Genomic DNA, 12658 nt, shown 5'->3' on the forward strand with positions numbered 1-12658 from the left:
AGTGACATACTGAATTTCTTTAGCCTCCTGAGAAAGTAGAGGCATTGGTGGGCTTTCTTAACTATAGCGTTGGCATTGGGAGATCAGAACAGGTTGTTGATGATCTGGATACTTGAAACCTGAAGCTCTCGACCATTTCTAGTTCACTCCTTTTGATGTAGACAGGGGCATGTCTTCCACTTCATTTTACTAAGATTGGAGATTATTGTCGTCGCACCAATTCACCAGATTCTCTATCTTTTTCCTGTACACCATCTCATCATTGTTTGAGGTCCAACTTATTATGGTGGTGTCATCAGCAAACTTGAAGATTGAGTTGGAGGGGAATTTGGCTACCCAGTCATAGGTATATAAGGAATATAGTAAGGGGCTGAGGACACAGCCTTGTGGAGCACCGGTGTTGAGGATAATCTCGGAAGAGATGCTGTTGCCTGTCCTTACTGATTGCAGTCTGTGGGTTAGGAAATCTAGGGTCCAGTCATATGCCCTATAGGATCTTCACTGGCAGCAAGGATTTCCAGCAGTGCATGGAGCAGCACTTTGCAGGCCAATCCTGTGAAACCATTCTCGATGACATCCTGGATTGGGGTTGTATTATACAAGTGGCACCATGGTTTGTACTGCTGGCCTCACAACGCCAGGGACCTGGATTTGATTCCCGCCTTGGGTCATTGCCTGTGTGAAGTTTGAACATTCTCCCCATGTCTGCATGGGTTTCCTCTGGATGCTCCAGTTTCTTCCCACACTCCAAAGATGTATGGGTTAGGTGGATTGGCCATGCTAAATTACCCCTTAGTGTCAGGGCGACTAGCTATGGTAAATGCATAGGGTTATGGGGATAGGGCCTGGGTGGGATTGTGGTTGGTGCGGACTGGATGGGCTGAATGGCCTCCTGTGTAGGAGTCTCTGATACTATGAAGAACATGATGCATGTCTTGTCTTCACCATGACAGAATTAGGGCCATACAACCAAATCGTAACCCTGCTAACTGCAGATTCAGTTTAACCAGGTTACTTACAAGGGTCTTGCTGCAACTGTACAGGGCACTGGTGAGGCCGCAGCTGGAGTACTGTGTGCAGTTTTGGTCGCCGCACTTGCGCAAGGATATTTTGGCCTTGGAGGGAGTGCAGAGGAGGTTCACTAGGCTGATACCGGAGATGAGGGGGTTGGACTATGAAGAGAGGCTGAATAGACTGGGTTTGTACTCATTGGAGTTTAGAAGGATGAGGGGGGATCTTTTAGAGATGTATAAGATAATGAAGGGGATGGATAGGGTAGAGGTAGAGAGATTCTTCCTGCTCAGAAAGGACAGCAGGACTAGAGGGCACAGCCTCAAGATAAGGAGGGGGCAGTTTAGAACGGAGTTGAGGAGGAACTTCTTCACTCAAAGGGTGGTGAATCTCTGGAATTCTCTGCCCATTGATGTGGTAGAGGCGACCTCGCTAAATATATTTAAGACACGGGTGGATAGGTTTTTGGTAGGCAAGGGAATTAAGGGTTATGGGGAGAAAGCGGGAAAGTGGAACTGAGCCACTTCAGATCAGCCATGATCTTATTGAATGGCGGGGCAGGCTCGAAGGGCTAGATGGCCTACTCCTGCTTCTATTTCTTATGTTCTTATGTCACTTACAGCCAATGGTCTGATCCAGGTCCAGACAAGTCAATGGCTATATGACAGATGGCCATTCCTGTGGACAAGCGTACTTTGCAGTGCTTTCTCAGCATAATATGTTATCTTTCTAAGTTCATTCCTTGCCATGGTGAGGTCACTGGACATCTTTGTTCAACACTGGAGTGTTGGCCTTAATTTTTGTGCTCAAACATTCAAGTGGTACATGAATTGAGCCACAGCTGATGCCAAAGAAATGTCTGTTTCCACAATAGTTCCTTTGTTTGCGCCTTTTCAGATTCATTATTCATTGATTCCCTGATAGCTCATTAAATTTATCTAATTAGTTGCTGACCTTGTAGACTTGACAAAGTTTGATCTGAGACAAGGAAAGCTGGAGTCAGTTGTGTTGCCCCTACAGCATAATAGCTTTTTGATGTTTCTTTTTTGTGGGTACCTGTGGTTTATCACCATCCAAGAAACCTCATTCTTGCAAGGAGTGTGTTAAGAAGATGAGAAATTGTAGAAAACAAATAACAGTGTATTTATATTCATTCAAGCAATGAATGTGTGAGCCATGCCAGTCAGAAAGGTAGTGGATTTATTTAATTTAATTGGGCATACAATATTTGTTAGTCATATATCTTCTGGAAAATCTCAGCAGATCTGACAACATCTGTGCAGAAAGAATAGAGCCAGTGTTTCAAGTTAGGATAGCCCTGCGTCAGAACTTTGATTGCAAAAAATGACAACCATTGGGAGTTGGCATTCAATGTCAAAAATTGCCATGTCATGTTCATTACAAACAAAAAGGTTCCACCAACAGATATTCTCCATCAACTTCCAGGGATGAGGGACTTCAATTGTGAAGTTAGATTGGAGAGGTTAAGACTTTTTTCTTTGGAGGAGAATGCCACGAGGAGATCTAATAGAAGTATTCAAAATCAAGAGATTTGGCGAAACTGTTCCCACATGTCAAAGGATTGAAATGAGAGGCCACCGATTTAAAGTAATTAGCAAAAGAAGTAAAAACTATATGAGAAAAAACTTTGCTGTAGTGAGTGGTTCAGGAATTTATTGCCTGAGAGTGTGGTGGAGATGGATTCAATTTTCGCTTTCGCATGGAAATTAGGCGGTTAATTGAGGAGGAAGAATGTGCAAGGTTATGGAGAAAAGGCAGGAGAATGGCATGAAGTGAAGTGCTTATTTGGAGAGTTAGTGCAGACACAATGACCTCCTCTTGTGCTGTAAATTTTTGTGATTGTGCTGGTCTCTGGGCACGGGCCACTTACCTGTATAGCATATCCTTGGGGTTGAAGCCATCCTCTACCCTGTATACAAGTGAGGCCTTCTTTTCATCATTAACCCTAGAATGCTTGGCATTTTTGCCCAAGAAAGGTGACTTTGTCTTTGTGTGAAGCCAAGGATATTATTAAACTAGAAAGGATGCATAAAAGATTTACTAGGATGTTACCGGGACTTGATGGATTGAGCTATAAGCAGAGGCTGGATAGACTGGGACTTTTTTCCCTGGAGCATAGGAGGCTGAGGGGTGACCTTATAAGAGGTCTACAAAATAATGAGGGGCATAGACAAGGTAGATAGTCAATATCTTTTTCCAAAGGTAGGGGAGTCTAAAACTAGAGGGCATAGGTTTAAGGTGAGACGGGAGAGGTACAAAAGTGTCCAGAGGGACAATTTCTTCACACAGAGGGTGGTGAGTGTCTGGAACAAGCTACCAGAGGTAGTAGTAGAGTTGGGTACAATTTTATCTTTTAAAAAGCATTTAGATAGTTACATGAGTAAGATGGGTATAGAGGGATATGGGCCAAATGCAGGCAATTGGGATTAGCATAGGGGTTTTAAAAAAAAATAAGGGTGGTAGGGACAAGTTGGACCGAAGGGCCTGTTTCCATGCTGTAAACCTCTATGACTCTGTGACATATGGAAAATATTAAGCCTCTGTTCTTGATAGGTGTAAATTGTTCAGAATTTACTGCCATACTGCAATGTGCTGAGCATACAGGCCTTGTAGATAAGCAACTTGGTCCTGTGGGTCAGTTTGTTGTTTCTCCCTTCTCATTTGGTTAGTCGGGCAAAGTTGATGCTACTTTGCCAATTCATGCGTTGAGCTCTTTGGCTCACGGTTGTTTGTCACCATAATCCAAGGGAACAGAATTTGGTTCCTGTAGTGTGCTGTTGATTCTGATCACATGTGGAGACTCAACACTCAGCGCCATAATTACTGTTTTCTGGCAGGAGACTTACACCATTGACTTTTTCCATAGTAAGCTCACTAGTGGCAGTGGATTCTGCAACTGCACGCGACACAAAACATCACCCTGTTGCAAAACCACTGGCATATATAAACATCTTCAAGGCAAGAAGATAAATAGTGATTGTTTCTGGAAATTAGTTAGGCAGTAATGAAAGGGCGCAAGTGAAACAATGAAAAAATGAGAAATTAGAAAGTATTTTGTTTCAGAAGGTAATTAGAATCTGGAATTCTCTGCTGTGCATCTTTGTTGAGGCAGAATCTATAAATATTTTTAAAAGCTAATTATATAGTCAGTTCGAAAAAGAGAAACGTTTAAAAATATGGGGAGTATGTAGAAAGGTGGGATTAGACTAGTTGGCTCATGATGAAAAATGCCAAATAGACTTAGGGTTGAAGATCTGTTTCTGATCTGCAGCATTGCTAGTGTTCAAGATTGATGTGGTGATGTCTCATTCTGTAATTTGCTTCTGATGAGAAAGAGCCTGACCTACACACTGGCCAACTGAGGAATAGTAGAACATATATCCTCTTTACTATGACAGTGTATGTTGGAGTTCCAACAAGCTTTGCTGCATGGTGATATTTTTAAATATAAATTTATTTTTTGGTCTATTATCATAACCCTGCTAATTTGGGATCTTCATCCATCCAGAGATTTTGTGCATTCTTTCACTGAACTAAGGAAGGTTTCACTGCCACTTTCTGCTTTTGAATCATCATTCATTTCAATAGGATAGAGTTTTATGAACTAATCTCTCTCGGAAGCCAGTGTTTGTTTGTTTTGGGGTTTTTGTTATGGGATTCAGAAATTTTTAACTACTTATTTTCTACAGGAATGTGCCCAGTATTTCCATGAAGTGAAAGATAAGGACATAAAACATGCACTTGCTGGACTCTTTGTGGAAATTCTAATTCCTGTAGCTGCTGTAAGTATTTTCAATTCTAATATTTTATAAGGAGAAATGGATAATGCACAACCGACGAATGCTATTGCCCCGCATATTTTTCAAAAGCTTTGTTGTTATGCAGCTATGTTCATGTTTAGTCTTGTAGGAAGGAACATTGGTAATTTTAGGGCAAATATCTGTCAGAAATGGAAAAGTAAGATTGGAAATAATATTCAAATGATTGACTTTAAACTTTTTAATCAAATATCATTTATTGGTTCTCAATATACTCATGAGCTCAGCTTGGTTAAATAGTGTGTAACTTTTCAATTCTATGAAACATAATTTGTCACTGCAGACCTTATAATTAACAATTTACAAAAGAAAATGCGATTTGGCCGTAATCATTGAATGAATCATGAGATAAGCATTCTCTGTAAAGATTAAAATATCATTAATAGTTGTTTAGTAGTACAGAAAATGAGTACTACTGGGAAGATGCATCTGCTATCTAAGCTTTTGGTCCTGAAAAGTGCCCAGTCTATCTTTGATTATCCCTAATGGAAGGTGTCTCAAAGTTTTGAACTAGCCATTGCACATTGTTACAATGCAGTAGCACAAATGGTATTCTCCACTAACAGGATGTTGGTCAAGCTGAAAAGATGTTCTGCCTATCACACAAATGAAAATGTGGTGTATGAATTATAGTGGCAGTATGATGCCAGGTCGACAGGCCATATGTCCCAATGATTGCCAGATCATACCACACAGCATGTACCTTCAGCTGTGCTTGCATAACTCAAAACATATTGTCCAATATTAGATGTGATTCTATGATTGGACTACGCCTGTTAAACAATCCTGATTGTGCTAAGAATTACATTGGAAAGTAATTTAAGATAAGTCAGATGGGCTCACTTACGCATGTAAAAAGCTACATATGTTCAAAAACAGTACCTTGTTCTTAGCAGACAGAAGGGACATGCCCATACTTTAAACCTTCTTCATCTAAACAAAAGCTTAGGGAACATTCATTCCCCAGGGCAATGCCATGACCAATCAGAGTCAGTTTGCCCAATGTGGATTTGAAGAAGGCTGGGCAGCTAACTGCTTGATGCTGCAGTCTCCATGCCGCACCTGCACCGAGCAGACTCTGCTTGCCAACCATTGTTCCTCTATTTCAGTTTGATAATTTCTTGCAAATTATCCTGATGAGTGAGACGAGAAGCTTAGCTAGCATGTGTAATTTTTCAGCAATACTGAAATATGATTTTATTGTCAAAGAATCAGAAGGATTCAAACTTGATCCATACATAATTGAAGGGCTTGTGGTTTTGAATCTGATTGTATAATAGACATGCAATCAGAAGCTTAGTGCATGATGATTAAATTTTGGAAAAGTTCTTTAAACTGAGTGTACTTGAAACAGATTGTTGATATTAGGGATCGCAAGAATGCTGTGTCATTCGGCAAAGATCAGTGGCATGATTGTATTAACTAACACCTTGGTAAGGTACAAGCTATTGTAGGATAATTACCGTAGCTTATTAGTGAAGATCAAAGGCCATCTAGCAAAATTAACAGGAATGTTCATGTACAATGTGCTGTGCACCTAAGCTGGGCAGAGACTTGCAGTTGAGTGCATTAGCTATACTTACCCTGAACATTGCGATTTCATTATCATCTAAGATTTCCAGAATTTAAAAATAAAATAGGGCAACTACTTTTGAGAATTAACTTAAAGGACTCTTTTTGTTTTAAAACAGAGGTTTTCCAATTAATAAAATAGTACGGCTCTCATAACAATTAATTACAAAGATTTGGTTGTCTTCTCAGTTGTTCAGGACTTACTTGCCAATTACTTGGCCGCCAACACTAGTTTGTGTTTGACCAGATCCTATTGACTGTAAATCCAGACGTGAATGCAGGGTGAAAGCTTGAAATAGATTTTATACATCCATCGCAAACAAGTGCTGTAATGTTTCAGGTACAAGATCCAGCACCATCTTTCAGAGCAGCAAGGGATTGATGCAGCTTTCTGAATGCTATCCATGTTCTGAGAACTACACTTTCAAATTGCAGCAGTGTCAGACAGGATGCAAAATGTCTGAAGCATTCTTAAAGCCATGACTTGTCACATTTTGTGCTAAGTATGTGCAGTTGCAGCATTAACAAAGATAGGACAGTCTGTAATGATGGGACAAATCTGTACAAGCTTATAACAATATGATCTGTGAGGGGACAAGGTAATATTGGTTACAGAGATGCCATGAATCTCTAGGATGGCACAATTTTGAAGTTACAATACGCGGAGACTGTTTAGAATCAGAAAAGATTGGTGACGTCAATGTAAAGTAAGAAAAAATGAGCAACTTACCACCACCTCCTTGAGGACATATAGGAATGGGCAGCAAATGCAAGTCTTGCCGGCTCAGCTTAATTAAAATTAAAAAATTATTGAACCTAGTATTTAGATACTGCACTAATCTCACCAAACTTGGTTGTCTAGGCTGTTAAAAATGAAGTGAATGTGCCATGTCTGAAAAATTTTGTAGAGATGCTCTATCAGACCACCTTTGAGCTTTCATCAAGAAAAAAACATTCATTGGTAAGTGCTTTTAAATTGTCATGTTTGTGTTCAATGTGAATTTTGCTTTTCTGTATTATTTTATCTTTCCATTTGAAAGTACATCTTTTACTTTTTATAAAGCTATGTACAGCAGCTCAGACTAATAACCCCAGTAGAAGTACCTTGACAAATCCTACACCCAAACTTGATCTCACATTGGGTGGCATGAGAATGTGATGGCTAGATTTGCCAAGCATTTGGTTAATGTTTTTGTTTTTTTTTAATTTAATTTTAAATTGAAACTATTTTGATTTGCATAGTTCTTGTATTTAAAACAGACACAACTCCATACGTGTAAATGGAACTTCAATCTGCCTTATCATTTGTGAGATTTATGATGATGAGACTTACTCTTTGTATTTCACAATGTTGACATCTCTACTAGTGTCATACTAATCTAATCCTTGATTGCCTAATTGGAGAAATTTTTAATGTTTTGGCGCTATGCAGTATCAAATAACAGATGATGCTTGAATGTCGTTCTTTGCTAGTCATAAATCTGAAGACTTGAGTTCAGTTGGAACCTGACCTAATCATAGAAGGCCGCCAAGTGTTTATTTTGTGGCTTGATATTTGCAGACATTTGCTATACCATATTTACAAATCCATGGCAAACTCTTAATTTAAATAAAATTCTAATTCAAAAAGAAATGTGATCCTAGCACAATCCCTCAATCACAGCAATGCCTTCAAATATTTTGTATAACTTCACATAGATTAACAGGGAGGGAACCCTCAGCTTCATCAAAGAAGAAATCCAGCTACAATACACAGGAGAAAACCACGCTGGACCCTTCTCAAGGAATCAGAGCAGCTTCTGCTAAGGGAAATAACTCCTTCCTATCCATTTTAATTCTTCTCCTTATTTTATATAAATGAATCTCCTCTCATCCTCCTGTTTCAAAGAAAACGACTTGCGTTTATCCAATCTTTCCTCAGAGATAAAGCTCCTTATACCTGGCAACACCCTTTCAAATCACCCCTGTAGTCCAATCACATCCTGCCTTTAACATGGTCATCAGAACTATACGTAGCACCTGAGCTGGAGCCTATAAAGCGTCTTATGCAATGTTAACACTACCTCTCTACTACTATATTGATGCAACAGATAATGAAGGAAAATATACTGTATATCTTCTTAAGCACTAACTCCCGTATCTATGTGTTCTGCTACCTCCATGGTCGTTCTGCTCCTCATTTCTCAGTATCCTGCCATTTATTCTATAACTCCCTGATTTGTTATCTTTCCCAAATGTATCCCTGTACATTTCACAAGACTGAATTCTGTTTGCCACTTCTCTGCTTGTCAATCCATTGACTTCATTCTGCAAATCTTTTGCTATCAACCATTTTCTGTATCATCTGTAAACTTCTTAATTATGCCCCCTATAGTTAAGTTTAAATCATTGATGTACAACAAGGAAAGCAAAGGGCCCATTGCTGAGCCTTCCAGATTCTCACTGGAAATGGCTTTCAAGTCGCAAAACCATCATCGACGATTTGCTTCCTGTCACTGAGTCAACATTTGGTTCCAATTTGCCACATTCTCTGGGATCCCATGGATTTTATTTTTCATACCAGCCTGCCATGTGGGACTTCTGAAGCCTTGCTAAAGTCCATGTAAATTACACCAGCCATGCTACCCTCAATCAGGATAATCAGACGCGACAATTCTTCAATAAATCCACACTGCCTGATTTTAATTAATCTGTGTCTTTCTAGTGAGGGTTTATCCTATCTATTTTTCTAATTATTTCACACCACCATGGTAAGGCCTGTGTTAGTCTCTCCATCTTATTCCCCCTTTCTTAAAAAAAGATGTGCTGGCAAGTTTCCAGCATCACACCTGTAGCCAAAGAGGATTGGAAAATGATGGTCAGAGACTCTTAGTTTCCTTCCTTGCTTCTCTCAGCAGACTCAGATAAATTTTTATCTAGGCCTGGCAACTCATCAACTTTCATTAGATGCTAAGCATCTTAACATTTCATCTATCACAATATTTATCCCATTCAGGATTTCACACTCATTCTCCCTAACTACAACGTTAGCACCATCATTTGTTTTGTGAAGATAAGCACAGTGTTTATTAAGAACCATTTGTATGTCTTTGCCGCCATGCACAGTTTGCCTTTTTTAGTTATTTAATAGACCCTACTACTCTTTCCTTAGTTATTGTCTTGCTCTTTGTGTATTTATGCAACATATTTGGGTTACACTTGATGTTACTTGCATATGTTTTTATGCCCTGTCTGCTTTCTTAATGTTTTTAATTCCAAATATTCAGGCATTTTTGAGCTCTCACAATCTAATGTAACTTTTTAAAAATCTTATCCTTTCCTGCATGTTGCGAGACCAAAATGTAACCCCTCTACATGGAGGTCTCAGGACCATTGTGGACTATGGTTAATTACAGAAATAGAGGAGGGAGAGAGAGAAAATATAATCCAGGATTCTTGCTATTGCTTATTATTCAGTAATACCTGCAAACAGCTCGTGTCTGATATGCTGTCAAATCAAGTGGCAAATTAGGGATGAACAGGCTTCCACAAACCTCAAAATTCGTGCCCACGAAGGATTCATTTAAGAAAAATCTGCTGGACTTTTAAAATTAATGACACCACCAACTTCACTCATTGTGCATCTTGTGTGAAAATTCCCAAGTGAAAAACTATGGAGAGAAACCTTACCAAGTACCATACCAGTCATACTCAATATCTAGCAGATGCAAGGAAAATCGGATATTGGGGAAGTTACCAGATTTCCAACACCCGTGGAACCCATTATAGAATGAGGCATTGCCGTCAGAAGAGGAGGCGAGAAAACCTGAGGGAACTGTCACTCTTGCATTCTTAAGAAACATAAGAACATAAGAAATAGGAGCAGGAGTAGGCCATCCAGCCCTTCGAGCCTGCCCCGCCATTCAATAAGATCATGGCTGATCTGTCGTGGCTCAGTTCCACATTCCTGCCCCCTCCCCATAACTCTTAATCCCCTCGCTTATCAAAAACCCATCAACCCGCTTCATAAAAATATTTAGTGAGGCAGCCTCCACCACCTCAACGGGCAGAGAATTCCAGAGATTCACCACCCTTTGAGTGAAGAAGTTTCTCCTCAACTCCGTTCTAAACCGCCCCCCCTTTATCTTGAGGCTGTGCCCCCTAGTCCTACTGTCCTTTCTGAGCAGGAAGAGCCTCTCCACCTCTATTCTATCCATCCCATTCATCATCTTATACGTCTCAATGAGATCTCCCCTCATTCTTCTAAACTCTAACGAGTACAAGCCTAGTTTATTCAGCCTCTCCTCATAGCTCAACCCCCTCAACTCCGGCATCAGCCTAGTAAACCTCCTCTGCACTCCCTCCAAGGCCAAAATATCCTTGCGTAAGTGTGGCGACCAAAACTGCACATGGTACTCCAGCTGCGGCCTCACCAATGCCCTATACAGCTGCAGCAAGACCTCCCTACTTTTATATTCAATCCCCCTCGCTATGAAGGCCAGCATCCCATTCGCCTTCCTGACCACCTGCTGCACCTGCAAGCTGGGTTTTTGCGACTCATGCACAAGGACCCCGAGGTCCCTCTGCACTGTCGCCTGCTGCAGTTTTTCGCCCCGTAAATAATAGTCCTTCCTACCATTCTTCCTACGAAAGTGGACCACCTCGCACTTGCCAACATTAAATTCCATTTGCCATTTCCTGGCCCATTCACCCAGCCTATCTAGATCCTTCTGCAGACTCTCCACACCCTCCGCACAATTTGCCGTTCCACCAAAATTTCGACACCATACACTCGGTTCCCTCCTCCAGATCATCTATATAAATGGTAAATAGCTGAGGCCCCAGCACCGACCCCTGGGGCACTCCACTAGTCACCAACTGCCAATCCAAATAGCACCCATTAACCCCCACTCTCTGTCTCCTATTTGACAACCAATCCTCTATCCACGCTAACACCCTACCCCCAACTCCATGCCCCTTTACCTTCTGCAGTAACCTCTTGTGAGGTACCTTGTCAAACGCCTTCTGAAAATCAAGAAAGACCACATCCACTGGCTCTCCTCTATCCACCGCCCTGGACACATCCTCATAGACGCCTCCATCTTGCGCACCGTTGTAAGTTCTTGTACACAGCTGCCACCAACTTCCCATCTCTACTTCAATCTCACATTACCTTTCAATGGTTGCATTCAGAGAATCCTGAGATTTTGGAAACCTTTTGCAAGATCACAAAAGAGTTGCAGTTTTACCCAGAACTTGCAAGTTTCCTGATTCATTTGTAAGAGTTGGCATGACTGAGTAAACTTCATAATTGACCAGTAAAACTCCAAATTTTGATCCCCGCCTAACTTCTGCTGGTTGCCTCTTGGATAATTGTGCAGTATCTGTGTATGCTCTTTCATAACTGTTGTCATTATTTTTGTCTGTCTTCTCAGGCCCTTTACCCATTGGTTACCTGCCTGCTTTGCGTCAGTCAAAAACAGTTCTTTCTCAACAACTGGCACATATTCCTTCAGAATTGTCTGTCTCATTTAAAGGTAAGGACTACACAATGAGCAAGATCCATTTGACCAAGAAAAACAGAGAAACTACAGATTCCTTAATAAAAGTCATCTGCAAAATGAGATTAATTCTTGATGATTGGGTCACAATGTTTTTTGATTTGATGGATCAAGACTATCACGCTAAGAAACCTGCTGATCTTTGGGTGCAAGTTTCTGGTTCAAATGCTGTAATCATATGAAAGGTGTAATTTTAAAAGTGCTTTAATTGTAACATCTCTTTATCTCATTTTCCTCTGTCCTTTTGCTTTTAGCCAAAGATGATTATATTTGACCACGTCTTCTTTATTTTTCCAATAAGCCACAAATAACAGGACAAAATAAGAATCAGAGATAATTTTGTCCTCTTTGATTTTCTATTTACTCACTGCTACTTTGAACTTCAAAATTGAAGTAGCACCACTGGATTAGCAACTAACCTAAATTTTGGCCCCTGAGAGTATTGTTTATTTCTTCTTTAATGTACCATATTGTTTACTGTACTTATTTTTGTTCCCATTAAATTTGTTTTGGACTTGAGTATTACTGCTACTTAAATAACCTGAATGGTTAGAACTGGTTTTTGCTGTGAATTTCAGACATTAGTTTCCTTCAGAAACCCTTTATGCATGAATATCATTGCATTTATTCTAGGTGCTCCTGTGGCTATAGATGTATATTCTGTATCGTTCTGTCTTGCTGAATTCCCTACTAACT

General features: G+C 40.2%; 1 protein-coding gene across 12 annotated transcripts in view; it reads left to right on the forward strand.

The window, feature by feature from the left end:
* fryl (furry homolog, like) overlaps positions 1–12658 on the forward strand; it is a 474495-nt gene that overhangs the window by 240112 nt on the left and 221725 nt on the right. For all 12 annotated transcript variants that reach the window (XR_013886541.1, XM_080187850.1, XM_080187842.1 and 9 more), the window contains 3 exons: positions 4722–4814; positions 7285–7383; positions 11837–11938. Coding sequence is in view for 11 of the 12 variants with exons in the window: in XM_080187850.1 (XP_080043976.1) it covers positions 4722–4814; positions 7285–7383; positions 11837–11938 (294 nt within the window). In the remaining variant the exon portion in view is untranslated. The remainder of the gene's footprint in view (positions 1–4721; positions 4815–7284; positions 7384–11836; positions 11939–12658) is intronic.

Source organism: Carcharhinus amblyrhynchos, chromosome 1 (genome assembly GCF_965287045.1).
Source record: "Carcharhinus amblyrhynchos chromosome 1, sCarAmb.v2.hapA, whole genome shotgun sequence".
Taxonomy (NCBI): domain Eukaryota; kingdom Metazoa; phylum Chordata; class Chondrichthyes; order Carcharhiniformes; family Carcharhinidae; genus Carcharhinus; species Carcharhinus amblyrhynchos.